This window comes from Gregarina niphandrodes (assembly GCF_000223845.1).
Source record: "Gregarina niphandrodes unplaced genomic scaffold scaffold00025, whole genome shotgun sequence".
Classification (NCBI taxonomy): domain Eukaryota; phylum Apicomplexa; class Conoidasida; order Eugregarinorida; family Gregarinidae; genus Gregarina; species Gregarina niphandrodes.
The window spans coordinates 64,884-78,398 of NW_011645794.1; the positions used below are offsets into that span (position 1 = coordinate 64,884).

At 57.7% G+C, this 13,515-nt stretch overlaps 5 protein-coding genes across 5 annotated transcripts; 2 read left to right on the forward strand and 3 right to left on the reverse strand.

The window, feature by feature from the left end:
* Positions 1 to 972: 972 nt before the first annotated feature.
* Positions 973 to 4,050, forward strand: GNI_111000 (hypothetical protein; the record flags this gene model as incomplete). Its single annotated transcript, XM_011133192.1, has 1 exon — positions 973 to 4,050. One exon carries the CDS (start codon positions 973 to 975, stop codon positions 4,048 to 4,050), a length of 3,078 nt encoding a protein of 1,025 aa, XP_011131494.1.
* A 270-nt stretch (positions 4,051 to 4,320) lies between these two features.
* GNI_111010 (hypothetical protein) lies at positions 4,321 to 7,203 on the reverse strand (the record flags this gene model as incomplete). The annotated part of the gene is made up of 1 exon (XM_011133193.1): positions 4,321 to 7,203. One exon carries the CDS (start codon positions 7,201 to 7,203, stop codon positions 4,321 to 4,323), a length of 2,883 nt encoding a protein of 960 aa, XP_011131495.1.
* Positions 7,204 to 8,148: 945 nt separating this feature from the next.
* On the forward strand, positions 8,149 to 8,946 carry GNI_111020 (aldose 1-epimerase; the record flags this gene model as incomplete). Its single annotated transcript, XM_011133194.1, has 1 exon — positions 8,149 to 8,946. The coding sequence occupies one exon, from the start codon at positions 8,149 to 8,151 to the stop codon at positions 8,944 to 8,946; it is 798 nt and encodes a 265-aa protein (XP_011131496.1).
* A 330-nt stretch (positions 8,947 to 9,276) lies between these two features.
* Positions 9,277 to 12,144, reverse strand: GNI_111030 (ABC transporter; the record flags this gene model as incomplete). Its single annotated transcript, XM_011133195.1, has 1 exon — positions 9,277 to 12,144. The coding sequence occupies one exon, from the start codon at positions 12,142 to 12,144 to the stop codon at positions 9,277 to 9,279; it is 2,868 nt and encodes a 955-aa protein (XP_011131497.1).
* Positions 12,145 to 12,636: 492 nt separating this feature from the next.
* Positions 12,637 to 13,112, reverse strand: GNI_111040 (mitosis protein Dim1; the record flags this gene model as incomplete). The annotated part of the gene is made up of 2 exons (XM_011133196.1): positions 12,637 to 12,808; positions 12,856 to 13,112. 2 exons carry the CDS (start codon positions 13,110 to 13,112, stop codon positions 12,637 to 12,639), a joined length of 429 nt encoding a protein of 142 aa, XP_011131498.1.
* Between the last annotated feature and the right edge of the window lie 403 nt (positions 13,113 to 13,515).

A 13,515-nucleotide genomic window follows, 5' to 3' on the forward strand; every position in this document is an offset into this window, starting at 1 on the left:
ACTGCTCCTGTGGAGGCAGAGGAGACTGCTCCTGTGGAGGCAGAGGAGATTGCTCCTGTGGAGGCAGAGGAGACTGCTCCTGTGGAGGCAGAGGAGACTGCTCCTGTGGAGGCAGAGGAGACTGCTCCTGTGGAGACTGCTGCTGAGGAGACAGTCCACGTGGAGACGCTCGGTCTTGGTCGGAAAGATCTGGGTTTGCCGGAAGTGTGTCTCAAGTCGTTGCCCGGTCGCCAGGATGAGCAGAGCGACCTCGATTGCCTAGATGGCCAAGATGAGGCAAACGGCGATGTTGACCAAGATGGCCGAGAGGACCGAGAAGAGGGGCGTATCCGCCAAGTTGTCCGCACCGAACAGGTTGAGCAAGAGGGCGGTGAGTGCCCGGTTGATGAACGTCATCCTTATGACTCTACGTCTGGGAGGGGCGACCTGAGCAGTCGTGCGTCCACAGCGAGAAGTCCCGCTTTACGTGAAGACGTCTGCAAGCCGTTTTCGTCGGAATTGTGCGGCCTCCGGATTGGGGCCGGCGACCTACGGATTCGGACCCGTGGCGACAGCGATGTCAGCCTAATTGGAGAATTGCGTTGCCGAGAAGGCGAAGCCGAGCAGTCAGAAGCAGACGAGCCCGGAACAAACCATCTGGGGACCGAGGGGAGTGGACCCGAGGGGAGTGTCGCGGAGCGTTGTGAGAATGGCTTGTCGTCAGTTGCGATAATTTCTAGTCTAGGTGAACCTGGCCAGGGTGACGCTTGCCCCGTGGAGTTTGACCTGGGGGAGGCGGCCCAGAATAAGGCGGATATGCGCGGGCGTTTGTGTCTGGCTGAGTGTGTGCCATCAGTGACTTGTTCGGCAGAGTCTTCAACAACTGGCCCGACGGTTTTTTTGGCGTCGGCACCATCGCGGTTGGTAGATCGGGATGAGTCATATTTGGAGGCAGAGGAGATCTGGGACACGGCGGAGCGATTGTGCCAGAGTATGAATGACATGGATCACCGCCGAATTCTGCGCCAGATCCAGACGGAGTGTCTGGAGGCTCAGAAACACCACTTCTATAAAGACCTTACGGGCCACCTGATCGTGCACGACGAATTGGATCATCATTACACAACTATTAACCCACACCTTACACCGCGTGAAGAACTCGATGTGGAGGGCGCTGAGGAGGAAGACCTTCTACATGGATGCTGCGATACTGATGATAATGAAAACGAATATGGCAACGACGACGACGACGGACTTGTTATGGTGGTCCAGGCGCTGGAAGAACAGACCACTACCGCCGGACCTGACCAGGCCGCTCAGAACCCAGATTCAACGTCTGAACCCGAACCGAGCGTACAGCCCGAAGGCACCTTCGCGACGGAGCGGGCATCTGAACCTTTATCTGGACCTCTCGAACCGGAGCCTGTGCTGGGACTTGGACCAGCAACGGAATTCGGGACGGAGCGGGCATCTGAACCGAAACAACAGCCTGTGCAACATCCGGTTCAGGGGCTTGAACTAAACCCGGAGCAGGAAGCTGTCCAAGAACCTGAGCAAGACCCTCTCCAAGAGCATCAGCCTGAGTCTGAGCACGAGCTGGTACAAGAGCTGGAGCTGCAGCAAAGGCATGAGCCCGAGTCAGAGCACGACCGTGTGCAAGAGCTTGCGCAAGAGCCTGTGCTAGAGCACGATGAACCTGAGCCTGAGCACGAGCCTGAGCACGAGCATGAGCCTGAGCACGAGCACGAGCAAGAGCTGGAGCCAGAGCCTCTGCCGGAGCACGAGCCGGTACAAGAGCATAAGCTGGAGCTGGAGCAAGAGCATGAGCCCTGGTCTGAGCACGAGCGTGTGCCAGAGCTTGCGCAAGAGCCTGTGCTAGAGCATGATGAACTTGAGCACGAGCTTGAGCACGAGCTTGACCACGAGCTTGACCACGAGCTTAAACACGAGCTTGAGCACGAGCCTGAGCACGAGCCTGAGCACGAGCCTGAGCACGAGCCTGAGCACGAGCCGGTACAAGATCATGAGCTGGAGCTGGAGGAAGAGCATGAGCCCGGGCCTGAGCACGACCGTGTGCGAGAGCTTGCGCAAGAGCATGTGCTAGAGCATGATGAACCTGAGCTTGAGCACGAGCTTGAGCACGAGCTTGAGCACGAACCTGAGCACGAACCTGCGCACGAACCTGAGCCCGAGCCTGAGCACGAACCTGAGCACGAACCTGCGCACGAACCTGAGCACGAGCCTGAGCCCGAGCCTGAGCACGTGCCTGAGCACGAGCCTGAGCACGGGCCTGAGCCCGAGACGGTGCAAGAGCATGAGCCTCTACCTGAGCACGAGCACGAGCAAGAGCCTGTACACGAACATGAGCCTGAGGTTTCCTCCGACCGTGAGGCTAGCCCGCGTCCTGAGCCAAGCCTTGTTCCTGAGCTTAGTGGTTCTCCCGAGTCTTCCCCTAGGCCTTTCCCCGAGTCTGAATCCGGACTGGAATCTGGACTTGAATCCGGACGCTCTGAGTCGAGATCTAACTTGGGAGAGGCTTTGCTGAGAGAGGCTTCGCTGGGAGAGGCTTCGCTGGGAGAGGCTTCGCTGGGAGAGGCTTCGCTGGGCGAGGCTTCGCTGGGAGAGGCTTCGCTGGGAGAGGCTTCGCTGGGAGAGGCTTCGCCGGGAAAGGCTTCGCCGGGAGAGGCTTCGCCGGGAGAGGCTTCGCTGCGAGAGCCTTCTCTGGGAGAGGCTTCGCCGGGAAAGGCTTCGCTGGGGGAGGCTTCGCTGGGAGAGGCTTCGCCGGGGGAGCAATTTGGGTATGCGGTGGAGTACGCGCAGCCTGTGTCGCTGGTCTACACGGATCCGTTCGCGAGTGGGTTGATGAGCGGTTCGGACTGGTCGGAGGGATCAAACCTACGGCTGCCGGATACGGACTGCGATTCGTACCACCGTCTGGACCACTCAGCCATCCATCCGCCGCACGTGGTGCTCGCGAGGAACGACTCGGATGAAGATGCAGACGAAGACGACTCCGTGGACCTGCTCCTTAAGTCCGTCGACTACACCACGCAGCCGGACGATGAATACGAACCAGGCAGCGATCAGGGTGCCCCGGGCACGTTTTCGGGCGCTCACGGAGGCCTACAAGACGGGCTTGAGACTCCGCGCGCCGATGAAAGAGACCTGCTTGATACACCGCCGGAGGCCGCCGAAAGCCAAGCAGGAAGCGAGGCAGCGGAAAGCGAAGTAAACACCAGAGACCTGCTGGGTGGTGACGTAGAAGAGGGCGACAGGGAGGAGGGCGACGGGGCGGAGGGCGACGGCACTACGGAAGAAGTTTTGAATGCGGACGGAGCGAAGAATGCGGACGCAATGGCGAGTGAGGACGCGTCGTGTGGTGATGAATGCTGCGGAAGTGGTTTGGATGACGATGAGGACGATGAGGAGGGTGAGGGCCCTATGACCGACGCGCGTGGTTCGTCGGTCGACAGAGAAAATCCGAAAGGTGTCCAGGGCAGCCCCGAGGGAGGCAATCCCGAAGGCCGTGAAAACAAGGAGGCAGGCAACGAGCCGGGTAGCGTAGGCAGGCAGGAGCAAAGTTCGGGCGGGCTTAAGACCGAGGAGGATGAGATGTCGTCGGACCTTTTGTCGCTGGCGTCGTCTACGCCGGGGCTGGCCGGAGCCGTAGCGCGTTTGCATCGAGAAGGTTCGGAGGAGGCGCAGGGATCAAGCCTGCGGGCGCCGCATACGAACTCGTACCAACGTCTGGACCACTCGGCCATCCTCCCGCCGCACGTGGTGCTGGCGAGGAACGGCTCGGAGGAGGCGGAAGACGGAATCTCGACCCCGAAGGCGCACCTCGAGATGTCGCGACACAACGACCGCGTCAGTGTCGTCATCTCGACCGAAGTGAGTCCGCGCACGGCCGCCGAGCTCGCTGCTTCCACCGGCGAACGAGTTAGCCTCTTCGTTACCAAAGTCGCCGCTTCTTCTTGGATCAGCCAGTGGCCACTGGATAACGCTGGCCGACCCAAACTACCCGCCCAAATAATCGTTAAAAGGGCTCTCGATAAAGCCACCTCGCACTGAAAGAAAGACCTGGCGTAAACCGCCAGATCTGTGCCCTGATAATGCAATGATTAAATTGATTTAATTGTCAATGATTTAACGATTGATTTAACGACGGACGGCAAACTAGCTCCCGCCACGGTGAGGGACAGGGAGCCGGTCGACATGAATTGAGGATCTGCCGGCACGCACCGGCAGCATTTTATGAATAGTGGTTCGAACGAACGCATGATTTGATATGACCGATGTAACATAAAATAGACGCTTTAAGCCAATGGTGGGTACGTAACCTTAGGTGTCTTGTTGTCTGCAGCGGAGCGAGTAGGCGCGATACATGTCCATGACCTCGCGGCCCCAGCAGTTGCGTATGGGGAGTCCGTCTGGGCGGAAGACGGAGCACCTGGGGAGTGGGTCTCTGTACTCTTTTTTGCCTGCCGCTCCGTCGGTGCGTGTGCCGTCTAGGCGGGCAGGGGCGGTCTCAGTCCAGCACCAATCGACCCCTTCGCGAGTTGGCACTCCGGTTACCATGCCGAGGTTGTAGTTCTGCGCACGACGCAGCCCGGCCTGCGCAGGCGGGGACAGTCGCGCTGCCGGGACCTGCGGCTGCGGCGCACTCGCCACCGCCGGCAACTCGCGCAACGCCTCCTGCACACGCTGCGGCTCCCGTCGCCACGCCGCACACGAAGACTTCACCGCGCGCAACGACCCACTCGGCGACGGCCCAGTCGACACCGGCCGCACAGGCCCCGACACTGCCCGCTGCCAGTCGGGGGTCGCACGCCGCGGCCACGGACTTCCCGCAGAACTCACACCAGACTCGCGGTAACTGCAACCCCCACCAGCCCAACCATGACCGTGCCCCCCACCTCCCCCGAACAAATACGGATCCGGCGGAAACGGATCCAAATCCGCCACCCGGTATGGGTCCGCCAAACAATACGGGTCCACCGAACGGTACGGGTCCCGTCCACTATACACATCCCCCGCGCTGTACGGATCCCCCCTGTACGGATCTCCGGCACTGGCGCTGTACGGATCGACCCGACTGTACGCACTACTCTCACCGTACCTGTCAACAGCAAAGGACGAGTCGGCGGCCCTGGAGGGCTCAGCCGTGAGACGGTAGCCACCGGTGTCCGTCTTACCGGGACAAGCGTAGCTCTCGACAGCCTCTGCGCGACGCACCGACGCCCAGGGCAGCCGGTGGCTCGGCGCGCCGGATCCGGGGTTGCGGACCCGCTTGCCTGGCAGCGTCCCTTCGGTCGAGAGCCCGGGCGCCGTGTCGCCGCTACGGGGTGGCCGGGGCGGCTTGCACGCCCGGCTGTTTGCGGTAGGCGCTGCGGAGGAGCCGCTCGTCTCCCCTTTGGCGCTGCCCCCCCTGGAAATGTTCGTCTTGGAGCCAAGACCCCTCGTGGAGTTGCTACCCTTGGAGAGCGCCGTCCCCCTGGACTCCGTCGTCGCCCTGGACTGCGCCGCCCCCCTGGATTGCGTCGCCCCCCGGGAGAGAGGTTCGGGGCGGTCGGGGGTGCCCGAGGAGGAGAGCGGCGAGCCGGCCCGGGCGCTTTCTTCAGACGAGAGACCCCGGGCCCCACCCCGGTCCAGGACCGGCCGTGCCGCGACTAGTCGTCCGGCGACTAGTCGTCCAGCGACCAGGCGTCCCTCAGGTCGTACCTCTACTCGTCCCTCAGGCCGTCCTTCGGGTCGTCCCTCGGGTCGCGGGTTGCCCTTCCGCGTTCGGGGGCGCATGTGTGAGTGTGCATGCTCAGCAAGGAGCGTCGCCTGGCCATCGGAGTCGGAGTCGCCGCGTGTGTCGGCGGCCGTGGTGCTGAGGTACGTCTTGGGTGCGTCAAAAGGCGCTTCATAGTGCCGGAAAATCGGCAGCCGGAAGTCCTCCTCGTCGGAAGCAGAGGAAACCTTGGAAGAAGACATGCAAGGAGCCTTTTCCGCCCTCTTGGGACACGTGAACTTAGACCGCGGCGGCCGCCGGCGCCCCGACCAAACCGGCGCAGGTCGCGGCAGAGGCGGCAACGCCGGACTGCCGTCTACCGGCCCCATTAACCCCCACACCCGTCCGTCCCGACTCGGGCTCCCGGGACTGGACTGAGACAAACTCTCTTTCCGCACCGCAGGGCTGACGGCGGCCGGACGGGGGTCTGATGGCAGGGACCCCGGCGACCAAGTGCGACCAGCGGAACAAGTGGGGCCAGTAGGACCACGGGGAGAGCACGGCTGGCCGGCGGAAGAGGACGGCTGGCCGGCGGAAGAGGACGGCTGGCCGGCGGAAGAGGACGGCTGGCCTGCCGCTGCGTAAGTCGACGCCCGCCGAGGCGGTTCGGGACTCGCCACTGCGGCGGGCGGCGCCGCTGTGACCGGACTGGCGCCGGCCGAGGGTTCGGCCGAGGGTTCGGCCGACGCCGACGGCAGTCCTTCGTACGTGCGGCCGAAGCACTCCTCTGTCCCGGAGGAGCCGGATGACTCCGAAGACTCGGAGATCTCCGAAGACTGAAAGGATTCAGATTCTGGGCCGGGCACGCCCTGCTCCGACGCGAGGTTTGCGCTTTCGGTCAGCCGGATTTCCGTCAGACCCGTCTCAGTCCCCGTGGTGTATTTCTCTCCCTCTATCTGGCCATTGTCGAACTGGTCTGCAACCGCCCCGTCTGGGGACCTCAAGGAGGACAGGATGGAGGGCAGATGCCGGGACGGCAGATGCTCGGTGGGCAGATGCCGGGTGACTGGCGTAAGGGTCTCGGCACTGGGTGTGACGGGTAAGTTTGCGAGCGACCGGTGTCTGAGCGGAGCGCGGTAGCCGGTGGCAGGTTGTACCGCTGACGGGGCGTTGCTCGACTCTGAACAGGTCTCGCCCATGGCGGCGATTGGGAGGAGAGGCACCGCAGCAACGGAGAGGGGTGACAGAGGGGTAGTCGGCAGGGACCGTCGCCCCTCGGATTCTTCCTCTTGGGGCAGGGACCAGCTGGCGCATATGTCGGAGTCGGCAGGCAGGGACGTCTCGGGCACGATCCGAGTGGGAACAATGAAGGACTGGAGAACGAGTGCTTGGTCGCGGCTTTTGTTGCTTACTCGCTGGGGAAGTTTCTCCCGCCCGAAGGCATGTCGGGTGGCTGCAGACGGATTAGGACAGAACTCTGTCTCCGGTGGGCGGTTCTCATTAGACATGGCTCTCAATTCGCTAGGGACCGAGGGGGGGTCAGAGAAGGACGTATCAGACAACCGCGCATTGGGGGGGACACGGCTGAGGATCGAGCCTTTCGGTTTGAGCGACCCCGATTTCTGGAAGAAGGGCGGCGGGCCGGCTGAACGACTGAGGACCGTTTCCCCAGAAGAATGTTCCATCACGAATGCTGAATTCGACCCGAATGGTGATAGGCAGGGAGCGGCTGAAGATCCTCCAACGAAAGTGGTTGGAGGTTGTTGTCTCGAGCTGTCGATCCAGTTCCAGGTGGTGGGGAGATGAATAGCGTCAGGTTCGTCCGTTCGGCTGTTTCCCGTCCGGCTGTTATCGAACATGGGTAGCTGGGCAGCCAGGCTTCGGGATGCGAGGCGCAAAGTCGAGAGACTACAGGCTTCTGGGTCAGGGAGTGGTGCAGCGCAGCGTTTCGGTCGACACTGAGCTACCGAAACTGGCTCCGCGTGGCGATGGTGTTCGGCTGCGCCATAAAGTTCAGTAGCCTGATAAAATTCGGTGCTGGGGTCGAGCTCCGTAGCCCGGTTGTCAAAAGGCGGGAAAGACATCGTTTCCTGCGAACTGTCGCTGGTCATGAGCTGCATAATGGGGCTATGCGCTGGTTGGGGTGTTTTGCGACGTGTAGAGTACTGTCGCGGACGACGTCGATCCGGTGTTAAGGTTCTCTTGAGCACATCCACCACATAGCTCCAGGTCATTGAACCAGGTGCAGTGAGCGAACATAGCCACCAAACGACCAGTCAGCCTCGTCTCAGCCACGCCACGAGGTTTTGCTGGCTCGAATTGGGGCCAGGAAGTCGGGGTACGATTTAATACCGAATTTTGAAGTGTCTGCACAGGATAATGCTCGCGCACACACGTGTGTGCCCGTTCAAAACTCGGTCTACAGAATTTTTAAGCACTGAATTTAAGCGATCATGGAGAGCAAACTTGTGGCCAGTGATGGGAAGACCTACATTAATGTTATCCCTAGCAAGTGCATGATTAGCGGTTTTGGCAGCACTGACAGAGCCGACTGGGAAGTACTTTACGTGCCTCACAAGACGAAGAACCATGAGCGATGGGGCCTGCCTCTGATGTTCCCTAACTTTAGCTCTGTTGCTAATGATACCTTTACTGAACTCGGAATTCATTTGCCCAAGCATGGCCTCGTTACTGACAAAGAGTGGAAGGAGATTGCGCGCACTGACACCTCGATTACTGTTATGTTCGAGGATAACGAAGAACTTCTGAAGCAGTTCCCGTTCAAATTCCGCTTGGAAGTAACGTTCGAAGTAAAACCTAAAGTTTGCGTTCACCGCTACGTGATCAAGAACACCGGAGATAAGGTGTTACCTTGTTCTCCTGGCATCCACCCGTACTTTTCAGTTCCCCAAAAGGAGAAGACTAATGTAAAGATCAACACCAAGGAATTCGACTGCAAGTCGTACAACTGGGAGAACGAGAACCCTGATGACAATATCCCTTTCACCGGCCATCTTGAGATAGTTGTGCCCACCAAAGGAACTATTAATCTCAGGGAGGTGTCCGAGCCTACAAAGCTGTTTGGCAGGATGCAGATCTGGTCGGAAAAATCAGATGCCCCGGACCATGAGTTCATATGCTTCGAACCTGTCAGACTGGGTGCCAATGGGCTCAACAACAAGGAGGGAAGACTGAACATTGAGCCTGGTAAGCAGGTGGAGATCGTTCATGAAATAGAAGCAAGTTTTTAGTTGTTTCTATTTCTAGCTATTTTTCTTAAGTAAGAATTTTTTAGTCACTGAAATAAAATTCATTGCCAGGCTGTTATCACAGGGAGCAGAGCGACTGGCTTCTGCTGGTCTGTGGCGTTTGCTGAAAGACACCAGTTCTAGATGTCAGTTCTAGATGTCAGTTCTAGATGCCGGTAGCTGATGTTAAGCCGATGGCGGGGGGGGGGGGTCCTCCGGCAGGCGAAACAGGTTTTTTGCCTGGGGTCTATGGCAGTTTTATATTCAAAAAGAGGGCGGAATATTCCTTCGTTCATTGGGTGGAATGGCTCGTTCTTCCACCGTTCACCACTTTTAAGTTTCAACGCCGATGCTTCTGTGAGTGTATTTAAGACCGAGGTAGGCGAGAACTCTGAATGCGCATCCGAGTGCGATAAGTATGCCGATACATTTCCAGATGGATGTTTCTCCAACACCGATTAGGGCGAGGTTGAACGAGTTGGGTACGCCCCAGTAGTTTTCCCCGTGTGGGAATTGATTGAGTATCAGGGCGAAGAATCCCCAGCGGTAGAAGGAGATGTACTTGAGCCAGTTCATAGAGGTGGGTATCGCGCTGTCTCGTACGAAGAAGCCGGAGCAGCAAATGAGTACAACTAGACAGAGGGGTGCGGCAATAACGGCGACTTCCATGGAAGGTGAGATGGATGAGAGGAAGTAGCTGAAGGCATAGGCGGTGGTGCAGAGGACTAGACACACAAGAAGGTATCGGGCAAACCAGAGACCACCCGGACCCTTATCAAGGTCTACGATAAGGTAGAAAGAGGTGACCAGACAGAAGGCAGGTACAAGGTGGAAGAAGAAATCACCTATAGTGCGACCCAAGAAATAAGCAGATGCCTTGTACGTATTGTTCATCAGCTCTCGGTTTATCAGTGGGCGGTCTTCACACAAACCTGTAAGTCCGTCGTATGCGCCAAAACCGAGACTGGCGACGGAGAAGAAGAGGGCACCGGCTACGTTCAGTACAGCCCCCACAACGGCCGCGTAGTCTAGCGCACTTGTGCCTGTGCTTTCAGCGTTAAGTCCTTCCACGATTTTACGACACACCGGGTGGGTGCACTCGGCCAATGCCTCTTTGTAGTCCTCCCAGGCGTCAATCAGCCCGGCGACAGAGCCAGGCAACACGGAACTGAGGTCAATACCACCACCCATAAGACCCGAAATCTGCAGTCGTCGTCGTCTGCCCTTGGTGTCTGCGTCTGCAATAGTATCTCTTAACCTGGCTAATTGTTCCGATGAAATCCGCAGACTACCCTTCCCGGTTGGCTTGTCCGGGATTTCAGTTGGATATCGGACCCCGCCCGCGTTATTTGGAAGGTAGGTGTCGTCTGGACCAAATACATCCACGCCCGCCAAGTCCAACTTGGCTGAACACGGTGCCATAATATTCGTAGGTTGTTCGGGAATTTCGGTACACTCAGAGGCGGCGTCCAGGAACGCACCTATTTCGCTGTGACAACCGAAGCAGGCGATGTATGAATCCGGGTAGTTATTATAGCATACCGCATGTGCCTGACGCCAAGGGAGGTTGTAAAATAAGTAGTCAGCAAATTGCAGCGTCTGGAGGACCGAGGAGACGATCGCTGGTGGATTGTACTCACCAATCACGAATTTGTTCCCACTCTTCAGCCCCTGGAAACCTTCACCTGTACCGCTCCAGTACTTGTAGTAATCGGTGAAGTCGGTCTCGCCATAAATATCCGTCATCTGACCCAGCTGTAAACGACTGTGCGCACAAGGCATCATATTTGCCAATCGATACATAACCGTGGAGTTGAACAAAGTCTGAAACGGGTCGCTGCCTTTCCCATCAACACCATCCACAATGACATCGATGAACGGGTTCGTACCCTGTCCATCTACACCTTCCGTCAGGAACCGGACGGGAGCACTTTCCATCAACTTCATCATTGGTGAATTCGCATCGCCCACATACATCGGCTTCTGATCCGGCAAAAACTTATACGGCAAACGGAAGAAGATAAAGCCAAGGAACATACCCATTGCCAACTGCACCACAATTGACATAAGGAAAGCAATTGGATTATTCCATGAATTACGGAATGTGCGGAATGCGACGCCATACACCTGCATCAAGTAACGCAGCACACAGTTCCTCTTCGGCTTCTCCACGTTTATCGGCTGCTTCTGAGCTACCGACTCATCGATGTCCTCCTGCACTCGTCGGAAATATTGGCTCTCCTCGTACAGGTCAGCAGCCCGCTCACAAATCGCCTGGCCGTGCTTGCCCTCCAGCGACAACCGGCTTACGCTCCGACGCGACGCTTCGCGTCGCGAGGTTTCGCTCTGGGATTCCGACCCCTCGTAGGACTCGTAGTACGAGGCCGCTGAGACGGACCCAGCTTCGCGACCGTGGTCCACATCGTCACTGGATTGCCGACTGGTTTCGAGATGGTCGGCGGGCACGTTGGAGGCGATGTCGAGGAAGCCGTCTGCGTAGTTCCCTTGCAGACTAATGTCCCGGCCCATTGAGGCAAGGAAGTGTTGGCGGGACTCATCCATGGTGCCCTGGAAGATGATGCGGCCCTGCGCCATTACGGCGACGTTGTCCAGCAGTTTGCCAACACTGGACCGAGGCTGGTGGAGTGTACATACTACGGTCCTTCCTTTTTGTGCTAGTGTTTTGAGAATGCTCACGACTTCATAGGCTAGCACGGCATCAAGACCGGATGTGGGTTCGTCGAGCAACAACACCGAAGGATTGCCCATGAGCTCCATGGCGATCGAGCACCGACGCATCTCGCCACTGCTAAGTCCCTTCCTCCATGCACCGCCAATCATCGTGTCCTGAGCGTGTGTAAGAGCCAGATCTCGTAAAATCGCGTCCACTCGCGCCCGCCGCTCCTCCTTCGTTGCGTCCGGCATCCTCAGATATGCCGTAAACGTCAACGTCTCCCGAACAGACAAATACGGCAATAAACGGTCGTTCGCGTTTAACAACGCTACCTTCCCCCCCGGGATCTTCCTCGCGCGAGTTTCGTTCCCGTTAAAGTACACACCACCCTCAACCACCTTCCCGCTCGTCGCACGGTCGCTTATCACATTCAACAACGTTGTCTTTCCGCAACCAGAAGGACCCAGAATAGCTGTGACATTACCCGGCGTAGCAGAGAAAGAAACACGCGTCAACAACTCGATCATCCTACACAACGCAACAACGTCAAACCAAAGGCAACGTACCCTCCCAACTGGCTCCAGGTACAGCACCAGCACCAGCACCAGCACCAGGGGGGTACAGCACCAGCACCAGACGGGGGTACAGCACCAGTACCACACAGGGGGGGGGGGGACTCAGCAACTCGGGATGGATGGTTGGGACGTTACCGATCTTTGTTCCATCGTTGCAATAAAGATCTCGGTCGCACTCGATAGGTCAAGTCCTTGACCCCGAGACCAACCCTCTGGTTCAGCGGAATCACTGTGACGTCCTCGTTGGACAACATAGGGTACGAAATTTTTTCCCCAACTATAATGCTTGCCGCCCCTTTTCTGATCAACTAAGCAACTGGGCGGGTCTAAACCCCGGTGGGGCCTGGGGTCTAAACCCCTGTGGGGCCCGGGTCCCGGTGGGGCCTAAACCCGGGTGGGGTCTAAACCCGGGTGGGGTCTAAACCCTCTGTGGGGGGGTCTCAGTTAGTATCTGTATTTTGTGCTGTAGTCTTTTGGACTGATCACCAATCCCCGCCCTTTTCTTGCCCCTCTGTATATTGTCTCGAACACGTCTATGAGCTCCTGCTTGTCGTTCATGGCCCAGTTGATTTTATTGTTATTACCGGTGCCCAAGTCGATCATCATGTGCTTGTTCCTAAGGGGGGAAAGGGTTATGCAAGGGAGATTACCTGTAATGATTACCTATAGAAGAACATGACATTCACTCGGTCATATAGTTCGTACATTGCGTTGAAGTCCGGAACCTGATCGATATCGACTAGATAGATGACGGCAAAGTCTTTAACGTCATGAGCGGCTTTGTATAACAATTCATCCATTTTCATGCATTCGCGGTCCCAGTCATGCCCGAAACGAATTACGACCAGCCGTTCCTGCTCTCGAACAATGGCCTGGTCCACCTGCCAGGCGCTCGTTAAATGAGACAACATATAACTCATCCCGTTGCCGTGTGCTCGTTTCCGCGTGTTCGTTTCCGCGTGTTCGTTTCCGCGTGCTCGTTTTTGCGTGCTCGTTTTTGCGTGCTCGTTTCCGCGTGCTCGTTGCCGCGTGCTCGAGATTAAATTTAATGAGGACAGGGCATGAGGAGGGACACTGGGGCGTCAGTTAATGAGGACGGACACTAAGGATCAACTGACGACATTCCTAAAGAAATATCACGACAGTAATGGCACCCAGAACGGTGACCAAATGTCCCCTATACATTACCTTTAAATCATTGGCAATTGTTTTAACTACAATCGCTTGGTAATCCATAATTCTATCCAAGTCCCTCCGTAGGGAATCAATTCGCTGACTCTGTACGGATGACTCCGTTACGGTATCGGTAGCGATTGATGTACA